This window comes from Rattus rattus, chromosome 7 (assembly GCF_011064425.1).
Source record: "Rattus rattus isolate New Zealand chromosome 7, Rrattus_CSIRO_v1, whole genome shotgun sequence".
NCBI lineage: Eukaryota > Metazoa > Chordata > Mammalia > Rodentia > Muridae > Rattus > Rattus rattus.
Window position 1 is genome coordinate 130,211,510 of NC_046160.1, and position 24,662 is coordinate 130,236,171.

Consider the following 24,662-nt stretch of genomic DNA (forward strand, 5'->3'; position numbering starts at 1 on the left):
TACCCCAAGAACTCCTTCATACTCCCGAGAATCTACTGTTCTGGCCTTAGCCCTACCATCCGGCTTTCTCTGGATTTGCCCATTCCAAGCTTGTCATATAAATAGAGGCGTTGAACATGTACGGTTCCTGCTGTGGCTGGCTGCTTCCAATTGTTGAGATTTGTAGGGCAGAGCTTCACAGCTCATGGCTGAGTCACATTCTGTGACCGGCTGGATTATGTTCCCTTTTCCCATTCAACAGGCTTTGTGTGCTGGGGGGGGGGTATGGGGAGGAGTGGGGTGTGATTCCGTTTGGGCACGTGAACGGTGCTAAGAGCAGAATGTGCATGAGAGGCCTGGTGTGAACTGTTTACACCTCTGCTGTACACACCTACCTGGGCTGCAGGCTGAGTGTAACTAACTCTTTTTTTTTCTTTTTTTCGGAGCTGGGGACCGAACCCAGGGCCTTGTGCTTCCTAGGCAAGCACTCTACCACTGAGCTAAATCCCCAACCCCAAGTAACTAACTCTTTAAAGACTTGTGCAAATCCTCTGCCTTATTCCCACCAGGGGTATTTTTAAATTTTATTAACTGTGGGGTTTGTGGGGGGGTGTTTGCTGCAGCATTCGTGTGGAGATCAGCCTCAGAGAATTGTTCTCTCCTGCCATGTGCCTCCAGGGAAAAGGTGGTAAGTGCCTTTACTGTCCAAGCAGTCTTGCCGCCTCCTTGGGCTATTGCTTCTAAGCTGCCTAGCTCTGTCCTCTCCCTCTGGAGTTGGGATATTCAAGTAAAACTGAGTTGTGAATGGTCTGCCCCTGGTAGAATGCCTACCCCATCGGTCAAACCTGGGAGGTGAGCACTTCACCTGCCTGAGGACGGAGACCACTGCCTCCCCAGCCTTCCTCCTCACTGCTTTCTGGAAGTCACCCTAGTGGCTAACAGACCTGAGAGGAGCCAGCCAGTGGCAGCTATGAAGCACCTAGAACCTTGTGCAGGCTCGTGGGTGCCAGTTCCTCGGCTGTGTGACGTGGTCTCCTGGTAACCCAGAGGGAACCATAGGTGGTGCTGTGCCAGCATGCCCTCCCCCTAAGCCTATGCAAAGCTTAACTGAAGCCACTTGTCTGAGGTCACACAGCTGCAGAGCCAGAATACCCCCCCAACTTAGTGGCTGCTACACTGCCCACCATCCTGGACCCGGCTCACTGAGGGGGTGGGGGTGCTAATTCAGGCTGAGCCTTGTGACTGGTAGGGCCCCAGCTGTTGAGCCTGAGTGAAGCTGTTTTTAGAAAAGCCCTCCCCTTTCTATCTGGGCCCTTAGCTATTTATAGACTCAGGCTTAGGAGGGTTGGTGCCCAGGACCCATCTAAGCCCCCATAGTAGGTCCCTCTGAACCCTAACTCATGCCTTTCACCCAGAACCCCATGTTTACCCCAGGTTTCCCCCCCAGGAAAGGGAGCCAGGATTCCTTTCAGGCCTGCAACAATACCTCCCAGGGGACCAAGGGCAAGCAAGCATTAAGGTGACTGAAGTGACATTCAACATGGACCTTTTTTTTAAGATTTTATTTATTATCTTATGTATATGAATACACTGTCGCTGTCTTCAGACACACTTACAGAGGGCATTGGATCTTATTGTGAGCCACCATGTGGTTGCTGGGAATTGAACTCAGGACCTCTGGAAGAGCAGTCAGTGCTCTTAACCACTGAGCCACCTCTCCAGCCCCCCCAATGTGGGCATTCTTAAAGCATGCTCTTTCTCACCTGGAGAAAAAGTTCATTAACCCTTGCATCATTGCCTCTCTCCTCCCTCACTCCTCAGAAACTGCTGTGCCCCATCTTCTCCTGTTCACCCATCTCCATTCCTGCATCAGCCTTCTCTGCCTGCTTCTCCTTCCGGGCACAGCTTCCTGAAAGACCTTGTCCGGTATTTCTGCCTGCCCCAGCCACTTCTCAGGAGATTGTGGCCTGAACCACTAACTCTACATCCCTCTTCTACTCATTTGTCCCCTCCCCACTGTAGCACTGAGTGAGGCGGCCAAGGATATGTAGTCAACACATAAAGGCTGTAAGTCTCCTCTGAGAGGTAGTGTCCACACCTCTTCAGTCATAGCAATTGAAGAGAGTGTCTATATCCCTAGGTGAAACAAAAGTCACAGATTACCATGACCTGCACAGCCAAAGAGGTAGCAGCAGTGTGGCTGAGGCTGGCTGGGAACAGCCTCTCTTCCCCAGGGTGGCTGTTGGGGGTCAGGCCCCCAGAGGGTATATCCAGCCTCGCTGGACTTCTGACAAGCCTGAGAACTGCCCCCAGGACAACAAGGAGCCTGACAGCTCTGTGAACCTGTACCCGGGTCAGTCAGCACACAGTGGGGGGTGCACCACACAGGCCTCCCAGCCCCAGGGTCTGTCTTCCTTTATCCCTGTTTCCAGTCTGGACTGACCTGCTTCATCTACCTCAGGAGTGAGCAAGAGCAAGGCAAAGCAGTGTATCCTTGGAGGAGCCCAAGAGTGGCACCCTGATGTGGGTCTCTTGGAAATTTGGATTCTGCTCTGTTCCTTTGTCCTTCAGGTTGCTCTGACCCGGGGTGGTTGGGGGTACTTCGTCTTACACTTGGCACTGGGGTCTGGTCTAGCTACAGCCACCCAAGAGCTGCACGTCCCGGGCCAGCAGGGGCGACTATGTGGCCTGGTGGACTGAGGTCATCCTCAGTTAAGGTGACTTTCTGGGCGGCTCTCAGGAGACTGGCTCCCAGGTTCACAATGGGAAAACGGGTGACCCCGTAGGCAGATCCTCCAGATTAGCGGCAAAGAAATATTTTTGTGGCTCTGCTTTTGCCATCCACTCTCTTGCGCCATAAAAACCAGCCATCTTTGCAGTTTCTGCAACTCCGAACCCTGTCCTAGCCGGCCAGTGGGCGGGGGTAGAGTCCGGATCGTGCAGCACTGGCACCTCTCTCGTCCTCGGGGGCTCTGAGTCATCTGCTTGCCTGAGTCGTGTTGGGGCTTCTGCACCCTAAGTGCGCGCCACCTGCAGCAACAGCGGCAGGGACAGGGACCTGTGGCCACAGGTCACCGAGGTGCGTCACCGCGTGCGCAGGACCCGCCCCCGGCCCGCCCCCCTCTCTAGGCGTCCGCATTTAATGGAGCGAGAGCTCTGGAGGCGGCGGGCTCTCGCTTGGCCCAGAACAGCGGAGGAGCTAACCCAGCATGTCCGGGACCCGAGCCTCCAACGACCGGCCCCCCGGCACAGGCGGAGTCAAGAGGGGGCGGCTGCAGCAGGAGGCGGCGGCGACAGGCTCCCGCGTGACCGTGGTGCTGGGCGCGCAGTGGGGGGACGAGGGCAAAGGCAAGGTGGTGGACCTGCTGGCCACGGACGCCGACATCGTCAGTCGCTGCCAGGTGCGGGCCAGGCGCCGAGTCCCTCCCTAACCCGCCCAGCGAACCTCTCCCCTTCCCCGGGATCCAGATGAACCCCTTCCTCCTGTGCCCTGAGTGGGTCATAGTCTTTTGGATTCCTCCCTTCCAGGAGCACCTTCCCCACCGACTAAACCTCCCTTCCTACACACACACACACACCCTCTCACACCAAGCTCTTGGCCTCCCACCACCCACCCACCTCCTTCCCAGGGCAATGGCAGGATCCCGAGCTAAAAATATAAGTTGCTGAGTTGGGGACATGGGATCCTCAGGGGTAAGACGTTCCAGGGCAGTGACGGTTTGCCCTCCAGTGGAGAGCGCCCCAACGGGGTGGGTCGAAGCACCCCAAGACTCAGCAAAGGGTGAGAGCTGCTTTCTGAGAAGGGGGTGTCTCTGGTGAGTCAGCCAGCAGAGACAGGATGAAAATAGGGGTCTAACCCAGAGGAAGACAGGGTTAGGGACCTGAAGCAGAGTTTAAAGGGGTCCTGGCTGACATGGAGAATGGAGGAGCCACAGATTTCCCGGGCAGGGTGACCCAGTGGCTGGTAGTGCTCAGAGAAGGCCGGAGAGGGGCTTTGTGCTCTTGGCCAGCTGTAAGCTGCTCTGAGCACCCATATTTGTTCTGAATGGCTCTGAACAGTGGGTGGGTATACTCCTGGGGCTACTAGCCTGCTCTCCTTAGGTCTCTGTGGTGCCATGCTACAACGGACAACCACACTGCCTCTGGGGTGTTAACCTCAGCACAGAGAGCTCAGTTTGAGGGAAGATACTCTGTCATAGGGGTTTGGAGCCACACTTATGGCTGCGGACCCAAATGAAGGTGGGGACACCTGCTGGAGTTCTTTCTCCCTGGTTCTGTGCCTTTGGCTTTCTCGCTGAGTTCCCAAGGATTCAGCAGGGCTCAGGAGGCATAGCTTGGTTCTCTGGTCCACATCTGCCCAGCTGGGGATGTGGCTTTCTGGAAGTTCTCCCAAGGATGAGATAGCCTACTCTCTTACCCTGTTCACCCCTCTCTCTTGAAGTCTCTGGGTCCTAAGGACAGACCTTGGACCTCCTACCCCCTACACCTTGCTTGCTTTGTCCAGCTATGTGTGTGCAACTGGGATATACTCCCAGTGGCCTGTAGTCCTGCTCTCTCCAGTGACCCAGCACCACAGTCCCCACCCTCCCTCGGGGCCATTTGCTCCGGTGGCACCTACAGTCTTTCCGTACAACTTGCTGGTTTTTGGTCAGCACTGTCAGAGAAGCCCCGTAGTGTGCCATGATGATCCCCGGCCCCACCTCCTTCTGTGGACACAGTTCTGGGTGAAGATGGTCCGTCCTTGCTCTGTGCCCAAGTCAAGATCCCCATTATCCTGACAGGACCTTCACAGAACAGAGCGGGACCACAGCCATCCTCTCAGATGGGCTATCTCTCCCTACCACCTGACCTCCCCAGCAGATCCATGAGAGGAGAGACATGTTTCTCTTCCAGTCTCTAATGAACTAGCAGGTCAGGAGCCTCCCATAGAGTTCCTCTGCAGGCGGGGAAACTGAGGCTCAGAGAAGTTGAAGAACCAAGATAGCTGTTCCTTTGAGTCCCTTACAGCCTTCATCATAAGCCACCATGATGGCACAGGCCTACCCTCCCCCCCTCACCCTCTGCTCCATGGACAAGGCAACAGAGTCAGACCCCTCTGGAAGGCACCTCCTGTCCTTTCTCCCTGGGTGCCCAGCCCCTGGGTCATTGCAAGCACTTGGTGACTCTGGTTTCTTGCACTTGTCCTTCCCCTTGGCAGGGACCTCTTTGCCTGCCACTGGCCTCCCAAATGTCCCCTATGGCCAGCCCTGTGTGATTGGAGGCTGGCAGGGTGGGGGGATCTAGGTAAGTTGCCTCTGGCTTTGAATGGGTGCATGAACCGAGTGAAGGCTCAAGAGGCCACCCTGAAGCCAAGCCAAAGGGCTGGCAAAGACAAGAATGCAAGCCAAGCCCTCCCCATAGTAAGTTAGCAACCTGAAAGGGCTCTATAGCTAGCTAGGCTGCCCGTTCTGGAGAATGAGCTGTCCTACCCCCTAACCCCTTATGCCAATGGGACTATCTTCCAAATCTGGCTTCCACACTTCTCCGTCTCCACTACCCTGGGCTCTGACTCTGCCCACCACCACCACTACCCTTATTTAATTGGGGGGGGGTTCTATGAGTCAGGATGCGATGCTGACCCCCAGGAGCACCCTCTAGCCAGCATCTCTGGCCTTGAGTCCTGCCTGCATTCTTCTTTCTCCCTATGTCCCTGCTCTGATTTGACCCATGCCCCACCCCTCCTGACACATAAGCATTCTTCCTCCACCCTGCATCTCCGAGGCTGCTGGGGGCTGCACTGTCTTCCTCTCTGGTTCCTCTACTAATTCCTGACCTCCTACTCAGGGTGCATTGCAGCTCGAGGCCATCACTTGCCTCTCGTGCTGAGGGATTTGCTATTTGCTCTCTCTTTCTCTCTCTTGGAGTCCCAGACACCTCCACCCAGGCTTCCTCTTTCTGTGCCCTCCATGTTTCCTCCTCAGCTGCCTGACTGGCCAACTGTGTCCAGATGCTCCTTTAGATGGGTCCGATGTACCTGTTACCTGGTGGGCATGCTGGTCGCTACCTCCTGATGCGTTCCATTGCTAGTCTGGGCTCTCCCTTCTATGCCCACAGTAATCTTTCTCTGATGCTTGCAGTAACCTGTCTGGCACTGCCAGACTGCCACACAGGCCTGTTGGGATTTAAGACTCTCCTTCCAAGTGGTTGCAGGGTCAGAATCCTCAGGGTGCTAAGGCATTGTCATCTGGCCATGCCCAGTACCAGGCTGCTATGGGAGCTTTCTTGGTTTCTACCATGAACCCATGTACCATTCCCATGTCTGGGCTGCTGTCTAGTTGAGGCCATGCTTGTGGAAGGGCTGGCCCCAGGTAGTAGTAGACAACTGTGGCCGTGTCTGCAAGGCTTGGGATCCCAGGGCCTTCTCTAGGAGAGTGGCACACTAGAGCCGAAGTCCCATGCCAGGACCTGCCTGGCAGTCTGCAGGTGCTCTGGAGCTTTTTCCAAGGGAACACAGTGGGAAATGCATGGCCTTGGATCCGGGCTCCTCCAGGGGCCTCTGGCAGTAAGAGGCGCCACAACCATGTGCTAGGAATGCCTGCTGTTGATTCTAGAAGCAGGCCTCCCCATGCTTGCATGTGTTGATGGCTTTGATGGCCAAGCAGCATCTCCAGGAGAGGACTCCCAGGGTCACATAGCCACATGTCACCTAGGGAAGGACTTTCATATTCCTGCCCAGACCTGTTTGTCCCTGTACAGAAAGAAGCAAGTGAGTTGTACGACTGTGAGCAGATCTGGAAGAAAATGAAGGCCCTGACACCCCGTCCTTCCCAAGCCTCTTAGAAGGTGGGCCAAGAGGGGAGGGGCACCAGCAGGTCAGAGGACTGGGGACCCCTCTCCTCTGGCACAGGGAGGAACCAGAGCGAGAGTTCAGGAAGGCACAGACAGGAGCAGGACCAGGACTAGACTGTGGTGCTTGCAACATGTTAGTAACTAGGCTCAGTCCTGCAAGCTCATAGCACACTCCACCCTAGGTCAGAGCGGAGAGAGGAGAGACTGGGAGTCGTAAGAGCAGAAACCCCTGCAGATGCTGGAAGAATTGAGGAGGAGTTGAGGTGAACCTGCAGGAGCCCTGGGAGCTAAACGCCTGCTCCTTAGCTTGCCGCTTGTATGCACAGCACATCAACACATGTCGCTCACACAGAGTCCTCCCCTGCTGTCTGTGAAGAGGCAGAGGTCCTAATTACCCAGGAGCCTCCTAGCGACCTCAGCCACCTCTGTACCCTTCCAGGGACCTACAGATACCAGGACAGAATAGGGACGAAGTAGACTGGAAGGCAGGAGCCCATAGCACCCCCTGGTGGGGGGAAATGCCACAGCCCCTGTCCAGGGACCTGGAGGGGAATGAAGGTCCTGGCCTAGAGGACAGGGAGAGGAATAGGAAGGCCTCGGTCCTCTCCCTGTCCTCTAGGTGCTCTGCATCTACACACAGGCTTCCTGGATGGAGGGGCCTAACTAGATAGGGAAGTCTATTCCAGGTCTCTACCCAGCAGGGCCCTGGGGTTGTCCTGAAAGAAGATACTGGGACACTAGTAGGTGACGTCCAGCCCTGAGGTCCTCTGCTTTGCACCAACAGAGCCCTGGCTAGTCGGGAGGAGCTGTGTCCAGATGCTCACAAGATGGGATGACTGTAGGAAAAGCATTGTAGACGTTGGGTGTGGATAGGCAGAGGAAAGGGGTGTTGGTTTCTGCAATGCATGTCCACAACCATTGCATACACAGCCCAGTCAGAGGATGTCCCTGCAGGGCCTGCGCCCAGAACCCTTACCTGCCTCCCGCTGAAGATATGGGTCACAACTGCAGGGCAAAGCAGAGGTTGGGACAAAGTTGATCTGGAACAGGATCTGGTTTGCTTCTGGTCCCTCCTTGTTTTCCAAAGATGAAAGTCTTTTGTCTTAATTGGACACCAGGGCCTGAGGGCACTGAGTGACCGACCAGCTAGGCTGTTGAAGAGCGCTAGGAGGACTTCAGTGCTCAGAATTGAACTGTGGAGAAAACCTTGGGAGGAGTCTGGATTTACCTAGTGGGGCTACCATGCCCAGCAGGCTCCTGAATGCCCCTGACCCTGGGCCCTGGTGTGAACCTCTATGGTACAGATATCCTGAGGTATGTGATTTGAGCTGTCCGTGTAGCTGTTCCCTTTACCTGGTCAAGGGTAGGAGGTGTCTTGGTGTGCCTTGGGGTGACCATGCCTCCAGTGCTTCCACACCATTCACACTGTAAGTGGAGAGGAGCTGCCCTTGCTGACAGACCCTGAAGGCTGTGCCCAAGTGCCTGGTGTCCCTCTGCAAACGTAGGCAGCTGGTCATCTTCCATCAGACTCCCACGAAGGGCAGCCTGAGCAAGTACTTGGCTCTGACATCGCAGTTCCTTTTTAGTGTTAGCAACAGGGGTCATCCTGACGGAAGGCTCCCACAGGAGAGCAGGGCAGGGAGCCACAGATCTGTGGGCTACTCCTGACATACACTGGCCAGTGCTGCTTGGGCACTGCTAAACTCTTCCCGGTATTGAGGGGTCAGTGAGATCCTGAGTTCTAAGGTGCCCTAGAGCAGTCTGAGGCTGGACACCTCTCCATCTGCCAGAGCAGGAGTTGGCAGTAGCATAGGCGGTGTTTCCCCATCTGTGTCCCTCATGAGCTGACCCACTTAAGGGGGTTAGTGAGCCTCAGAAACAGAGCTGACCTCTGCCTCTCCTCACCCAACCTCCTGCATTGGGAGCCATGTCTAATCAGCTGTACTGGGGAGGTCTAAATATCCCATATCCTCTGCAGAGGTTAGTGACTCTCATCATGCCCAGATCTGATAGCATGTCTGGCCTGGGTTAGTAAAGTCAAAGAAATGGCGAGCACGTGCGTGTGTGTGTGAAAGCATGGGGGAAGGGGTTGCCTCGCTTCTATCTCCACCAACTGTCCCTGTGCTGCTGGTCAGTCAAAGACCTTAATGGGAAGAGGGAAACTATGACCCTGAGTCTCCACAGGGTTGCTGGGAGCCCAGTGTCCTGGGATGTCTTAGCAATGGCCTGCGCCTGGTGCCTGGGTATTGCAGTGGGCTCTGGCACTGAGGTCATCTGATATTTGTTGGCCCATGGTAGTCAGGCCTGTTCCTAGGCACCTGTGTTTACCCTCAACACAGACAGGCGGGTGCTTGCTGTCTGTGTCTCCAAGCCAGCTGACGTGGCCCTGGGCACTCAAAGAGAGCATCCCTCCTGGGGTGTCTGGGTTCCCTGGACCTAGCCACAGTGGAAGGCAGGTTGGCCACCTTGCTGTTCCTGGAGGCCTTGCCAGCCCAAGCCGAGCTTATCCCTCTAGGCTGCAAGCCTGTCTTCTCTTGGGACCTCAGTTTCCACATCTGTTCTTGGAGACCATCTTGACTGCCTCAGGCAGGAAACAGGATTGTGAGTGTTCCCATATTTGGGGAACTGAAAGGCGGTGGTGGTGGCAATTCTGCATCTGCCATAGCAAAGTCAAGCATGGATACAGTCTCCAAACCTAAGTCTTGTACCTCATGGGCTTGTCTCCATGCCGATGATGTGACCTTACAAGCTCAGGAGCAGGACACAGGTATCCGCTGCACCTAGCTGGTGGCAAGTTGAAAACCAGAGCTGCAGGCAGCTCCCTCAGTTCCCACTTCCTTCATGCCCCACCCACAAATACTATCTTCTTCTTAGTAGTCCCTCTGGGCCCCTTCTTAGGCAGTTCTCTTTCCAGCACAACCTCTGGCCTGCTCCATGTCATTTTCTCCTGCTCCACTGGCAGCCCAGGGTCACTATTACCTGCTTACAGAGGCTGTAAGACCACACTACCTGCCACCCAATGGGGTGTCCTCATCTGCCTAGAGCTACCCAAGGATCAGCTTAATATGACTTGCAGGGAGCTCCTAATCCTTGGGTAGCTCCAGGCACATGAGGGTACCTCCTTGCAAACAGCTCCAGCAGAATTTTTTCAAGACTTGAGGACAGACTGCATAGAGGACCTTCTTTAATAGTCGGGTGTATGGGTTGGGGATTTAGCTCAGTGGTAGAGTGCTTGCCTAGCAAGAGCAAGGCCCCTAGGTTTGGTCCCCAGCTCCAAAAAAAAGAAAAAAAAATAGTTGGGTGTATGAGTCCACACCATGAGGTTGGCCTCTAGCAGACCCATCTCTGTCATCTACATGGTGATAAGCCTCACAGAGGGAAGACAGGAACAGGAAGTTAAGGCATACAGGTCTGGGGCCTACTCTTAAAACTCATGGAAAATGAAGGCTTTGGAGGGAGAGGCCCTTACTCAGGGTCTCAGCATCAGCATCCTCTGCTGCCTACCTCAGCAGGAGCTGGTGGATGTGATCCTTCATATCCTAGTGCTTAGGGGTGGTCATGAAGGGAGTTGAACCTTCATTGAGGATGCTGCTTTAGTAGGCAAGGGAAAGATGTGTGAAAGCCAAAACACCTTGGCTCCATTAGCAAAGTTAACAAAGGTGTCATGTGTTTGGCCTATGTATCTTCTGGGACAGAAAGGAGAGCTAGAGCTGAGCTTCAGGGTCCCTAAGCTGCTGTGAGCACAACTGCTCTCTACTGTACAGTTAGGGGGACCACAGTGCTGTCTGCAGGTGGGATTTGGTACTGCAGCCCATAACTCTGCTGGTCTTTGAAAGTCCACAAGAACAGTATGGTTCTCAACCTATGGGTCATGATCCCCTTGGGAGTCATATATCAGATGTCCTGCATATCATAGATGTGTTCCATTATGATCCATAACAGTAGGAAAATTATAGTTATGAAGTAGCAACAAAATAATTTTATGGTTGGGGGCTCACAACAACATGAGGAACTGTATTAAAGGGCCGCAACTTTAGGAAGGTTGAGAACCATTGTTCTAGAAGACCTTTGTGCCTTGCCCCCCCCACACCCACCAGCACACCCGGACTACAAGTTCCTGATGGACAGAGACCTTCTAAGTTGCCTTCCCAACCTCGTGTGGGTGACAGGATACCATAGTCAAAGGCAAGAGAGCTTTAGTGACTCACCACCATGAGCCTCTGGGAGCCTGAGGACACAGTGTCCAGGGTGTGTAGCTGTGTACTTGTGGTCAGGTAACTGACTAATGGAAGGATGTTGGAGCCTGAAGCCTATCCTTGGTGTGGGCCCTCTCCCCACCCTGAAAGCCCTATCCCAGCGAGCCTACCTTCATTCAGCTTGAAGAAGGAGTCTCTCTAGAACAGGATGACCTTTCACTTTTACCCAGGACAGGACCTGGTGAGGAGGACTGCAAGCTGGGCTATGGGGTCTGAGTCTGCGCTTTCCACAGGGATTGTTCATCAGTTCCTCATTCCTTCCTGGTGGAGAGGGGGCCTCAGCAAGGTCTACTTGCCAGAGCTGCACTAAACCATGGAACCAGGCTGGGCCTGAGCACCTCCATCTAATCTCTGGCCATTCCAACATCAGACACTAACTCAGCCCAAGGTCCTGACCATTGACCTAGACTGCCCAAGCCCTATGGCTGGACAACACCGGGGCCTTAAACACCACGTAGGGAGAGAGCTGGCTCTTGAGTGAGGCTAGGGTCCTAGGCAGGCCCCTGTGGGATAGTCTTGTACCAGTGGCTCATTCTGGTCTCTGTTTCTAGGGGGGCAACAATGCCGGGCACACAGTTGTGGTGGATGGCAAGGAGTATGACTTCCACCTGTTACCCAGCGGCATCATCAACACCAAGGCCGTGTCGTTCATTGGTGAGTGCCCCTGCAGCTCCTGCCTGACTTCCTGAACCAAGATCCCAGTGTGTGTGGAGAGGAGGGAGTCTCACCATACAAACCCCAGGGCTGAGACTGTCCCATATGCTCCCCTGGAGCCCCCACCCAGAAATTGTCCTCAGAGCCCAGTGTCAGCAGGAGTCAGGATAGTGGAAGCTCTGTGGAGCACTTTCTATCCATCTGTCTGTCTGTCTGTCTATCTATCTATCTATCTATCTATCTACCTACCTACCTACCTACCTATCTCTGCGTGTGTGTTCAAGTTCATGTGTATGGATATGTTTGTACGTGTGGGGGTGAGTGTGTAACAGTGTGTCTTCATAATACATAGGCCTGGGAACAGTCTGAGCACATATATAGCTGTGCTTTCCTGATGCTGCCTGAGCTGTTATAGCCATCACCCCCTTGGACAGCTGTTCCAGATTCCTGACAAGGTTTCCTCTACCCATGGTCTCTCTAGTAATTGAAGAGGAGCCCCCTCCTGTCTAGCTCACCTCCAGCCCCTCTTGTCCTCATTCTTCTAGCACTGGCTGATAGATTTGTGGCTTATCTGACCCCCACATCTCAGTCAGGAAGCAAAGGCAAGGTACTGCCTGTCCAGAAGCCAGCAGATAGCCCAGGTCTGGCCCATTGTGTAGGAGCAGAGGAAGGAAATCTGCAAGGTAGGGGCTGGGGTGGGTAGAGTCAGATCTGAGACTCCATTGAGCCCCTCCTCTTAAGTACACACTGTCTCTAGCCCTCCCAGTCCAGACGGTGATGGTGTTCACCTTCTACAATGGGGAGCCCCAGCTACCGAGGTGGCCAGTCTCCATGTGTATCTCAATAGAGCAGGACAACACAGTGAAGACGCATTTGACCCACCACATGTGCTACTCAGCCCTGGGGGATGGCTTGGAGCTGACGACAGGAGAGCGGCTGGCAATTATCTCTGGAAGCTCACTCAAGAGCAGGGGTGCCATGCTCACCCAAAGGGTGCCGCTCAGAGCAGCCACTCGGCAGGAGCACCAGCCTGTGTTGACCCTTGGCTTGCGACACTCCTCGCCTCTCTGCTGCGGGGTTATTTCAAGATGCTGTGGCATTTGGGTGACCTTTTATGTTCACTGTGGCTTGTGTAATCTCTGAGTCACTCCTATCTGGACTGGTGTTCCACCTCCCTCTGCCAAACCTATGCCATGGCCAACCCCACGAGGCTAGCGTAGGATTCCTCCTGAGAGCAACTGCGATCTCTGCTTGTTTGAATCTCCTCAGTCCAGACCCTCTCTGGCAAAGCCATGTGTTTCCCTCTCTCAGCCTGTGAATCTAGCTGTGTGGGCTTACTCTGAGGATCCTGTATTTGTTGTTCTATGATAAAGGATAGCCCCCCAGGGTCCTGGCAGGATTCTGGGAACCTTTAGGGTCCACATTTCTCCATGGTTCCTATTTTCTTATGGAACTACTTCATTGAACCATAATTTACACATTATAAGACTCAACGACTGTCGGGGGTAGACAGAGCTTGGTGGTTAAGAACACTGGCTGCTCTTCCAGAAGTTCCCAGCACACAGGTGACAGCTCACAAGAGTCTGCAACTCAAGTTCCAGGATATCTGACACCCTCTTCTGGCCTCCGTGGGCACCAGACATGCTCAGCCATATACAGGCACAACACACACACACACACACACACACACACACACAAAACCAATACAATAAAATAAAGTATATTAAGTTACCCACTGTAAAGGTTTTGAGGCCACGTGGTTGATTCCAGAATGTTCTGCTCACTCACAAGTCCCCTGTGTCAGCTGACCTGCCCTTGTCACCGAGGTAGTAGTTTAGATTTGTGTTGTTTTCTTTGCTTTGCTTTTGAGGCAGGATCTCAGGTAGCCCAGGGCAGTACTGAACCTGCTCCAAAGCCAAGTCTAGCCTTGGCTTATCCTCACACTGAGAAGTGGGTTGATTTGAGAATTCGAGAACCCAGACTGGCTCCTAATACATGAGCCTCCTGCCTCAGCCTCCCAAGTGCTGAGACTCTGGGCCAGCACGTCATGCTTCCAGTGGGCTTTAAGCTGCTGTTCTGAGATCAGAGTCATAAAACAGGGTGCATCCTTGTGTGCTGGATGGAAAAGGCTATCCCTGGAGGCATGCGTGGGGTGGGGCCTGCAGGAGCAGGGGACTGGGGCATCTGGGTTCCTAACTTGTGGGCTAGAAAGATGGCTTCCTGCTAGGCTGACCTGGAGAGAGACACTTGTGGGTTTGGGACCCCGACTGTGTCTAAAGCTCAGTCCTCCTCTCTGGTCTGCAGTGGTCACCAGGTCACCGCATGGAAGACAGCCTCTGTTCCTATTTGCTTTCTGTTGCTAAAGCACCCTGACTAAAAGCAACTTGGGGAGGAGAGAGTTTATTTGGCTTACATTTCCAGGTCACAGTTCATCATTGAGGGAAGTTGGGGCAGGAAGCTCAGTAGGATCTGAAACAAAAACCAAAGAGGAGGAATTCTGCCTACTGGTTCTCACTCTCTGGATCATTCATGACCAGCTCCGTCTGTCTGTCTGCCAACCTATCTATCTATCTATCTATCTATCTATCTATCTATCTATCTATCTATCTATCTATCTATCTATCTATCTATCTCCTCCTCCTCCTCATTCTTTGAGTCTTGCTATGTAGACCAGGCTAGCTTTAGGTCATAGAGATATACCCTGCCTCTTCCTCTAGACTGCTGTGATTAAAGGCATGCTCCCCCAGGTCCAGCCTCGGCTAACTTTCTTACACAGCCAGGCCCCTGCCTAAGCATGGCACCCTCCACAATGAGCTAGGGCCTCTTACACCAATTAGCAATCAAGACATGCTCACAGGCCATCTGATCAAGGATGTCCTTAAGCTGAGGCTTCTGCTTCCTGGGTAACCCTAGGCTGTGTCAAGACAAAAACTAAGCAGGACACCTCCATAGCTGCCCTTGTCTCACGACAGCTGGGGGCTGAGTGTGCAGCTTCCTGGGACACTCCTTGTATGTGCATCCCGGGGTCCTCCAGATCTCCTGACAGCTCACTTCCACTGTCAATAAGGAACATACCAGCCTCGGACATTTGCAACTATGTATCCACGCACCCTGCAGAGGCCTCACTACCCTCTAAGATGCTATCACCATCTGGGGCAAGCTCAGTGCTCAACGCCCAGGGTTGAGACGTATGTGGCATCTTACCCCTGTCTGCAGAACTTTCCAATCCCCATGCCAACACTGTGGAGCCCTAAACGCCAGGCCACCTGCCCACCCTCTGCTTCCCCCCAAGGTCCAGGCGCTGAAATTCTACTCTTGTCTACAAGAGTGTGGGTAACTTGAGACCTCACCTAAGTGGATTGTGGGGATTCATATCGTCTGTGCCTGGGTCCCAGTGTCTCTGATTGTAACTGTGCTGTCCATCACCCGGGTTTGGGCACCTGAGTTGTTTGCTCTTGCGGTCTAGCAGCACCATTTGAAATGTAAATATTCGTGATTCTGTGCCCTGTGTTGCAGGCAATGGTGTGGTCATCCACTTGCCAGGCTTGTTTGAAGAGGCAGAGAAGAACGAGAAGAAAGGTAGGCCACCCATGGCCTTGCCCCACTCACAGGCCCACTCCCTGGCTGCTCCCTGCACGCTAACTCTGCAGAGCAGACAGCAGAGCCCTCACGAGGGAGAGGAAGCTGGGCAGCCCAGTATCTCTAAACTGCCTACAGTGTCTAAAACTCCAAGGTGCAGGACATCCGGGAAGGAGGCTGAAGCAAGAGGAGATCTAGCACGGGTGTGGTGTCTCTTGGGTTGGAGTCCGGGGGCCGTAGTGAGCATCAAGTACCAGAGCAGGGCTGTGGCTGTGGCTGCTGTGCAGTGCATGTGTCCTTCGGAACCTGGCCACACACTTGAGCCAGCAGCACTGAGGGGGATGGCGCTCATCACCCAAGAGTGCACACATCTGTCATCTCTGCCATATCCCTGCAGGCCTGAAGGACTGGGAGAAGCGACTCATCATCTCTGACCGGGCTCACCTTGGTAAGGTCCCCATGGGGCCCTGGGGTTGGCCTCTCCTTACCCCCTCCACAATACAGGGCTCAGGAGACCCTGGAGGGCTTGCCTGGCACCATGTGCTGCTGAGCCTTACTCTTTTTAATGAGCCTCAAGGTAGCAGCGAGGTCAAAGCCGGGGTCAGACTCGGTTACCCTTTGTGGAGCCTGGGACTCTGGAACCCGGGTTCTGCTCCCAGCTAGGCACCGCTGACCCCTTCTCCTGACACCATTCAGAAAGTGAGGTCCCTCACAAACCTCTGTCCTCTGCTCCTCTCCTGCCCGTGTGCTGCTTCGGGCGACAGTGTTCGACTTCCACCAGGCAGTGGACGGGCTGCAGGAAGTGCAACGGCAAGCACAAGAGGGGAAGAAGTAAGTTCCTCATGCCGCCCGTTCTTCCTCTCCCTGGGGACTTCCAGTTCCACATTCTGGTGGCCCGGGTGCAGGTCCTGTCTGAGCAGGAGACAACTTAACTTTTGTCTGAGCATCAACCAACTTAGAGGGTCCTGTGAGATTAGAACCTGCAAGAACTACAGGGGAGTCCAGCCTTGGGGGTCACACCCTGACTTTGTTGGCTGTCACCACCCTGAGCATGTACACATCCCACAGGGAAACACGACAAACACTGAACTGGCCTGACTGCCCCTGCTTGGCCAGCAACCACTGTAGCACCCAATGCCCACTCCTCCACAAGTGATGCTTGCTCTCCGGTCCACTCAGAAATGTTTGTTAGAATTCCAGACGTGCCGGGGATGCAGGCGGGGAGCTGTCAGGGTGGCGCACACACACACATACTCTGCAGAGGTGCATAGCGCGCACCTACATGTCAAGGCACATTGCTTACACAACTGTGCATATGAGCATGAATGTGTGCTTGCATGTGCACATGGCACACGGATACACACGTGCCCTCGCACGCATGCACGTGCACGCAAATGTTCACATTCATGAGCACGCATGTGTACTTGCACCTATACGGGTGAATTATTCTCGTAAGTGCACACTCGGTCACATATGCACACTAGCTCAAGCTCACTTTCACGTGAATGCACACAAGACATGAGTGGTGACGGTGAGCATTTGGCTGACTTGGGGTCACTTGGGCAGACATGAGGTGTGTGGCATTTACACTGTGACAGTGCTCTTGCTGCCAAGGCACCAAGGCCAATGTTTAGAAGCAGAGAGGGGAAGCCCTGATGCTGGACCCCAGGACTCTCTTCCCCACCCACCCTGCACCCTGCTATGAGCTTAAACTGTCTGCGTGTCCTTGCAGTGGTTGAGCATCCAGACCCGGCTCCATCTCACCTTCTGGCCTTGATTCCTGGGATGGGCTGTGGGTCTGCCAGAAGCTGGGGTGGGATCAGCCAGGCTCCTCAGCAGCATCCACTCTGTGTCTTTAGTATCGGCACCACCAAGAAGGGAATCGGACCAACTTACTCCTCCAAGGCTGCCCGGACGGGCCTCCGCATCTGTGACCTCCTGTCGGATTTTGATGAGTTTTCTGCTAGGTAGGTCTGCCCACCCTCCCACAGCCCTCGTGGAAAGGTGGTGGGAGACACGCTGGGAAATAGAGCAATCGGGTCCAGTGTGGCCCCTCAGAGGGTCACAGTGAGGGTTACCTGTACAGATTCAAGAACCTGGCCCACCAGCACCAGTCTATGTTCCCCACCCTGGAAATAGATGTGGAAGGTCAACTCAAAAGGCTCAAGGTAAACTGGGCCAGGCACTGGGGAAGCACATGGGGGTGGGGCAGACCTGGGCGGAGCACAAAAGTCCCAGGCAGGTACTGCTGCCGGCTTTCAGCTCCTGTGGGCTCTGTGGACCCCGCTCCTCTGCAGCTCATGTGGTTGCACGGTCCTCTCAGGGTTTTGCTGAGCGGATCAGACCCATGGTTCGGGACGGTGTCTACTTCATGTATGAGGCACTCCATGGTCCCCCCAAGAAGATCCTGGTGGAAGGCGCCAACGCTGCCCTGCTTGACATTGACTTCGGTGAGTCCTGCACCATGCGGTTCCACCCTGAGAGCCCTAACAAGGTCTTTCGTATCTGCTGGGGACTGTAAAAAGTCATGGAACAGCTGAGTGACACAGGCCACCTTCCAAGGCCAGAGTACTGCCCACACTCACCACGAGGACCCCCTTGTCCTGTTTGCCTAATTTCAGCTACATAAGGGAGCATCAAAAGGGCTGAACTAGGATGAGGGAATTGGGACTGAGAGGCCAGATGTGAGACAAGAGAGCCTTGCAAGACCAGCACCTCATATCCCTAGCACACCAGTCTACTGCCCTGATTGTTGGGGGAGCCACCTTAGCACAGGCTCCTATGTGATTCACACAGCACCCCATTTAGGCCACTGCCCCAGCATAGGCCCCCAGACTGGTGGTCCTAGTGACCTCCATAGAGCAGTGGTTTTTAACCTTCCAGATGCCGTGACCCTTTCATACAGTCCCTGTATTGGGGCAACTCCAACCATAAAATGATTTGATGCTTCATAATTTTGCTACTGTTATCAATCGAAATGTAAATGTGTGTTTTCTGATGGTCTTCGGCGACCCCCACGAAAGGGCCATTTGACCCCCCCAAAAGGGGTCACCACCAACAGGTTGAGAACTACCGCCACAGGGGGATTCCAACAGCCCTTCGCTGAGAAAGCCTCATGGGCCCTGGGATCTGCACAGGGTAGTGAGTGTCCGCTGACCGTTCTGTCCTGCAGGGACCTACCCTTTTGTGACTTCTTCCAACTGCACTGTGGGTGGCGTGTGCACAGGCCTGGGCATCCCGCCCCAGAACATAGGTGATGTGTATGGTGTGGTAAAGGCCTACACCACCCGCGTGGGCATTGGCGCCTTCCCCACGGAGCAGATCAACGTGAGTTCCAGCACTGGGGGTTGGGGGTTGGGGTTGTGTCAGGTGGAGCTGTAGGTTTGCTGAGGGGAGCCTACCGAACAATTCTCCATGTCCTAGTGGGGTCTTTTTACAGCACAAGCTCAGGGGTGAGGTGTTAGAGGCTTTAAAGTCTGTTCCAACACCGTGACCAACATAGTTCATAGAAGGGCATGTGTGTGTGTGTGTGTGTGTGTGTGTGTGTGTGTGTGTTCACAACTCCATTTTCCTCTCAAGCATGTGAGACCCACAGACAGGTGGGTACCTTCAGCATCAACTTAGAGGCTGAAAGCAGTACCTTGTTCCCACCGTTCTAGCCTTAGAGCATTTCTTGGAACTTCTGAGAGCTCAGAATCTTCTTCCTGGCTTTCCTTACCTCACCTTCCCCTGACACATGATTTGGATGAGTCATTGACTCTTTTCTCAGGAAAAGGAAGGGTTTGAGAGTGCTTGAGGTTGGGCCATATTTAGGGTGGGAGATAAATCCTGCTCCCCACCCCAAGTTGCAGGACAAGGCCCCACCCCCACTTGCCCACCCTTAAACAGAACAGAAGAGGGGGTGGGCTGCCTGCGCCTCCATACACAGGCCGGGCTTCGGAAACAAGTGCGACCTTCTCAGAACCATACCGGGGAGCAAAGTCCTGTGTGACTGCCTCAGCTGCAAGAGGATGGAGAGGAGGGAGAGCCAGGAGCACGGGAGACAAGCGGGCACACGCCACACCTGTCCTGGCCAGTGTCCAACATGACGGGCACAGGCAGTCCTTTATTCTCACATAGGAAATTGGAGATCTGCTGCAGAACCGTGGCCATGAGTGGGGCGTGACCACGGGCAGGAAGAGGCGCTGCGGTTGGCTGGACCTGATGATCCTCCGATACGCTCACATGGTCAACGGCTTCACTGCGTAAGCGCCCTCCCGAATACTCGGGCTTAGGGTTAGGGTTGGGCACCATCAAAGCTATGTCACATAGGAGTCTTCTCCGATCACAAAGCCCACAGTGCGAGTGGAACTCCTCTCAGGGACTGGGGCCCCAACGTCTGTGTGGAGTCTTTCCATCCAACCGAGCTCCCTCCCCAAAGTGAAGTTAACACTGGGGAGTAGCCATAGGTGTGGAACAAACCCAGAACTGGGTCACACTTCCATCCTGACCAACCCAGAATCACTGTGACAGTCACGTGAGAGTGAAGCTGCCCAGGTGTGGGATCTACTGCGAAGTGAGGCTGATTCTGAGCTGAAGTACCAGGGCCAGGACAGAGCATCTTCAAAGACCAGCATCTTTGGGAGGCATTCATTCCCTACCATATACATACAAACATGACCACTGTTTTTGTCTGCAGGGCTTGGGGACATCCTACAAAGTACAGTGGTAGTTTCTAAGCCAGAAGGACCTGGCATTTCTAGAACATTCATCCCACAGGAGGAACTCTGAGAGGAAGTTGGGAAACAGAAGGCAGGCAGGGCTCCTGGTGCTTTTTGAAGGGTACAGAGAGTGGAGACGGACCAGCCTCTCAGCTCCCATGTCCCCCTGGGAACTGACTTAATGCTCCTAAGGATATAGAACCCCAATGAGAAAGACTCTCTCAGAAGAGCAGGAAAGCCTTCCAGAGTCAGGAGACAAAGGTAGAAGGGGTCAAGGTTGGATAATGGCCTAAAAGCAAGGCATCCCTCCAGCAACAACAGGGGCCTTCCTGGGTCCCCCACCCCTGTGGGCCCCCAAGGATGCTCTCAGTTGGAATACTAGAACCATTTTCTTCAGGAGTATCAGGGAGCACAGGGTAGACCTCAGGGTCTTTTCGAAGGTCTGATTGATTGAAGAATGAGACTTCACAGGATGCTGGCTTCCCTGTCTTCTCTCCAGCTCCATAAGGGAGCCAAGGGCTTCCCCTCCAGCATTAGAAGGTCTCGGTGGCTTTAAGATAACCAGAGCCTTCCTGGGCGGGAAAAGAACTGATAGGTAGCTATTAGTATACGGCTGGTGAAGAAGTAGCTGAGGCCTTGTGACGAAGATTCAGGGTAGCACGGGTCTGCACCCCACATCCAGCCAGAACAGGCACAGCCAGATGAGATCTATCCGTGACGTCTGTGTGGAAAGAGGGGAGCAAAAAAATGGGGTGGGGGTGGGGAAGAAACTCCAGTACAAGGCAAGTTTGAAGAAAACCGAGGAGGGCCATGTTGCTCTGGAGTGGTGCTTGAGCAGATGCATCCTGGGAAGGCGGAAGGAAGAGTGGGTGCCATGTTGTAGCAGTAAGCCTCACAAGTCCCATGCTACAGGGCAAATGTGCAAGAGCCCCGGGCAGAGAAGGCACCCGCTGGCAAGAGACAAAGCCCAGATTTCAGCAAGGCTCTCTCGTCGGGGCACACAAACAGCAGACTCAGGGCTCCGGCCCAGAGGCAGGCGAACAGGCGGTCCGCTAGCCTGTTCAATGATTGCACTGGGGGAATCCCCTAATCCTGTGTTCAGTGCAAACAGTAGGAGAAGGGGGAGGGTGAAAGCCAGACAGAAGCGATGACAGGATAACTCTTCTTCGTTTTGTCTGTACCTTGTTTCGGGGACAGGCTGGCGTTGACCAAGCTGGACATACTGGATGTCCTGAGCGAGATTAAAGTTGGTATCTCCTACAAGCTCAACGGGAAGAGGATCCCCTACTTCCCTGGTATGTGAAGCGAGACGGACCTGAGTTTTCTTGGCTGTTTGGACACTTTTCTTGAGCACTGGAATAGACATGCACTAATTTTTAGGTGACTAGAAGAGGCGTTTCTGCCCCCCCAGCAGGCAAACGGGAGGGGCTGAGATTCTGAGGGCCACTGCTCCTCTCCAAAGACTGGCAGTCTCCCGGTTTTAACCTCTCCGTTTCTTGAGGAGGCCGGGCCCATCTCTGGGAAGCCTCGGGCCTTCTTTTTTTTTTTTTTTTTTTTTTTTCTTTTTTCTTTTTTTTCGGAGCTGGGGACCGAACCCAGGGCCTTGCGCTTGCTAGGCAATCGCTCTACCACTGAGCTAAATCCCCAACCCCAGCCTCGGGCCTTCTAGTGGCTTGGAAATGTATTGAGACAGGGCCGAAAGGGAGCCCAGCCTGCCACTGGCCTTGACTTCCTGGGGACCCTCACTAGCCTTAGAAAGGCCCGCCTCTGGGAAGATGGACAGCCTGGGAACTGAGGCTCCAGAAACCGTGGATCTCTATGAAAATGCATTTCAGATGAGAAAGCCTGCCCTCTGGGCAGATTCCTTTTTCTTTTGTTTTCTGGTGCTGGGGGTAAAACTCAGGGCCTGGCCTAGGCTAACAGAGGCTTAGTCCCAAAGCTGTATCCTCAACCCTGAGTGACACTTAAGGGTCTGGCCTGGCTCCGGTGCCTTCCGGCCCTGTCTTTTCTTCAACACAGGGACGTTTTTTCTGGCTTTTGGTTCCTCACGTATCTGGAGTATGCCTGTCAGCCTCAGGTCAGAGGTGCATCTTGTCAACTGAAACTCCCTCCCCTGCAGTGCACTGTAGGCAAACTGCCTCCTGCTCGCTGCTTCCAAAGAAGGAAACCCAGACAGACTCAGCTCTGTCCCTTGGCTTCTGAGCCACGTGCATCCCCACCAGCCTGGGTTGTTGACCCTAGTGACCCCTGACCTTTGAAAGGATGACCCTTCAAGTTCATAGAGTCTTGCTGCTGTCTTGGGCTCTGAGTTATGTGGAGTACCCAGGAAAGACACTGTCTGGCTCTGAGGCTTGAGAATACCTGTTCCAGCATCTTCTATTAGCAAGGGATGATACATCAACTATGAGCTATGGGGTCCCAGCACAGAGACACCTTGGCTTCAGGGTTCTAGAATCCCTTATACTGTCCAGTTGTGCCTTAGAGTTTCCCCGTTGACAATTCCGTGGCTATGCAGCGAATGTCAGTTAGCCAGTGTCTCAGACCTGTCCCTGCTTCCTGGCTGGAAGGGGCACAGCCAACGTTTGAGCCCCACAGCCATCCCCTGATCGCCGCCCAATGCCGAAAAGCCAGCAGGGCCACTTGTCCTCAGAAGCTTCCTGTCTGCCAAGTCACCAGGTCAGAAGACAACCACCTCCTGAGGTAGGATGGTCTATGGGGTCCTGCTGACCCCACCCTCTCCCACCCACAGCTAACCAGGAGATATTGCAGAAGGTGGAGGTGGAGTACGAAACACTCCCTGGGTGGAAGGCTGACACCACGGGGGCCAGGAAGTGGGAGGACCTGCCCCCGCAGGCCCAGAGCTATGTGCGGTTCGTGGAGAATCACTTGGGTGTTGCAGGTGGGTACCTCCTACCCCCACACCCTAAGCCTTGGGTACCCCAAAGGGCCTGTACCCCAACACAAGGCCTAGTGAGAAATCAGAACCCCCCAGGTGGTAACCACATGAATAGAACAGACAGGAAGTGGTGGAGTTAGGAGCAGGTGTCATCTGGGGTAGGTCATTTCCACAGCTCCAGCCAGGTTGGGGCCCAGTGACTCAGCCTTGAGTGTAGCCTAGGGAATAAAAAGCAGGCAGTGTGTATGTGCCCTGTCATCCAGAGAAGATTAGGGTGAATTCCCATGGCTCAGGCAAGGAGAAGCACAGGACAGGAGCTGCTTTCTGCTGCCTGAGGAGGAGTGGGGCCCGCAATACAGTTTTGAATGCTCCCTTTCTGGGGCAGGAGAGGCGGCTCAGCAGTCAAGAGCCGTGTTGCTGTTGCGTGGACCAGGGTTTGTTTGGCTTCCCGTACCCACGTGGCAGCTCACGTAACTCCAGCCCCAGGGGGATCCTATGGCCTCTTCTGGCCCCTGTGGGCACCAGCGTGTATGTGGCATGCATGCATGCGGGCAAAAACGCTTATACACCTAAAATTCTAAAAATCTAAAAATGACTATTTAAAAAAACCCACTCTGCTTGGTGAACAGACAGCCCCTTTGCCAGAGGGATGAAAAGCACGTGCTACAAGGTTAAGGGACGTTTTGTAAAGTGTGTGTCCATGTATTCAGAGGCAGAGGACAGCCTCAGGGCTCCACCCTCAGGAACACTCTACCTCCTCTTAAGACAGCCTTTGTCATTGGTCTAGAATTCGCCCAGTGGGCCGGACTTGCTGGCCAGCGAACCCCAGGACTCTGCCTCCCCAGTCCTGGGATTATCAGGGTACTCCACCGGGCCAGCATTGTAACCTGGGCTCTTGGAATCAAACTCAGGTTTTTGTGGTTATGAGGATGCCCTCATCTCCTTACCCCTCCGAGGAGCGATTGCGTTCATGGTCTCTCCTCTGTCCTCTGTGTTGCCTTTCAGTCAAATGGGTTGGCGTTGGAAAGTCCAGAGAGTCCATGATCCAGCTGTTTTAGAGGCCAAGCAGAAGCCGCCAGGCCACACCGCGGTGTACCACCATGAGTGAGAGCCGCAGCCCAGACCCTCAGCAGTGCCACCAACGTCTCCAACAAAACAACCTGAAATTATTTTCTATACCTTTATTTTTCTATGTACGTTTTCAGCTTGGCCCTCTGAATTCTACAACAATTTTAGATGGGTGAAATCAACACTGGGTACATTTTTAAAAATTCTGCTTTTGAAACGAGCCCAAGTGCTCAAAACGGAGGCCTTCGATGACTGACTGTCCCGTGGTGTGTGTTCAGTTGGAGCCATGATGCAATAAACATCCAGGAGTCAGTGAGCCACGGAGAGGTCATTACACCCGTCTTGACTTCATCCTTGTTACTTTTAGTCACTAATGACGACCTTTCCCAGTGACCTCGGTTTACCTGATGCCCTCCTAGAGAACAAAACCCAAGTACGCTGTAAGAGGAGTCTTGCCCCCAGCACAGGGTCTGTGAGACGAAAATCAGAAGCAGACAGAACCAAGATTGCACAAAGAGCAACTTCCCGGGGTCTCATATACAGCGGAGCCCATTTCCCAGGGTGGGAGGAAAAGGCTTACACAAGTCAGAGAAAAGTGGCTCAAGGTCCTTTGAAACATGGCCTGCCTCAAAGCAAATCTATTGTCCAATCAGGCAATGATGTGTGTGTCTCCACGATGGGCAATATGGCCGTTATGACCAA

General features: G+C 54.0%; 1 protein-coding gene across 1 annotated transcript; it reads left to right on the top strand.

The window, feature by feature from the left end:
- Positions 1 to 3,133: 3,133 nt before the first annotated feature.
- Positions 3,134 to 24,294, top strand: Adss1 (adenylosuccinate synthase 1). Its single transcript, XM_032908537.1, is given in 14 exon segments — positions 3,134 to 3,380; positions 11,615 to 11,717; positions 15,234 to 15,296; positions 15,694 to 15,744; positions 15,993 to 16,043; positions 16,046 to 16,127; positions 17,156 to 17,263; positions 17,383 to 17,464; positions 17,620 to 17,746; positions 18,469 to 18,623; positions 19,416 to 19,540; positions 21,194 to 21,291; positions 22,746 to 22,895; positions 23,898 to 24,294. Coding segments are annotated over 14 exon segments (1,440 nt in total). The 5' UTR covers positions 3,134 to 3,188; the 3' UTR covers positions 23,951 to 24,294.
- The last annotated feature ends 368 nt before the right edge of the window (positions 24,295 to 24,662 follow it).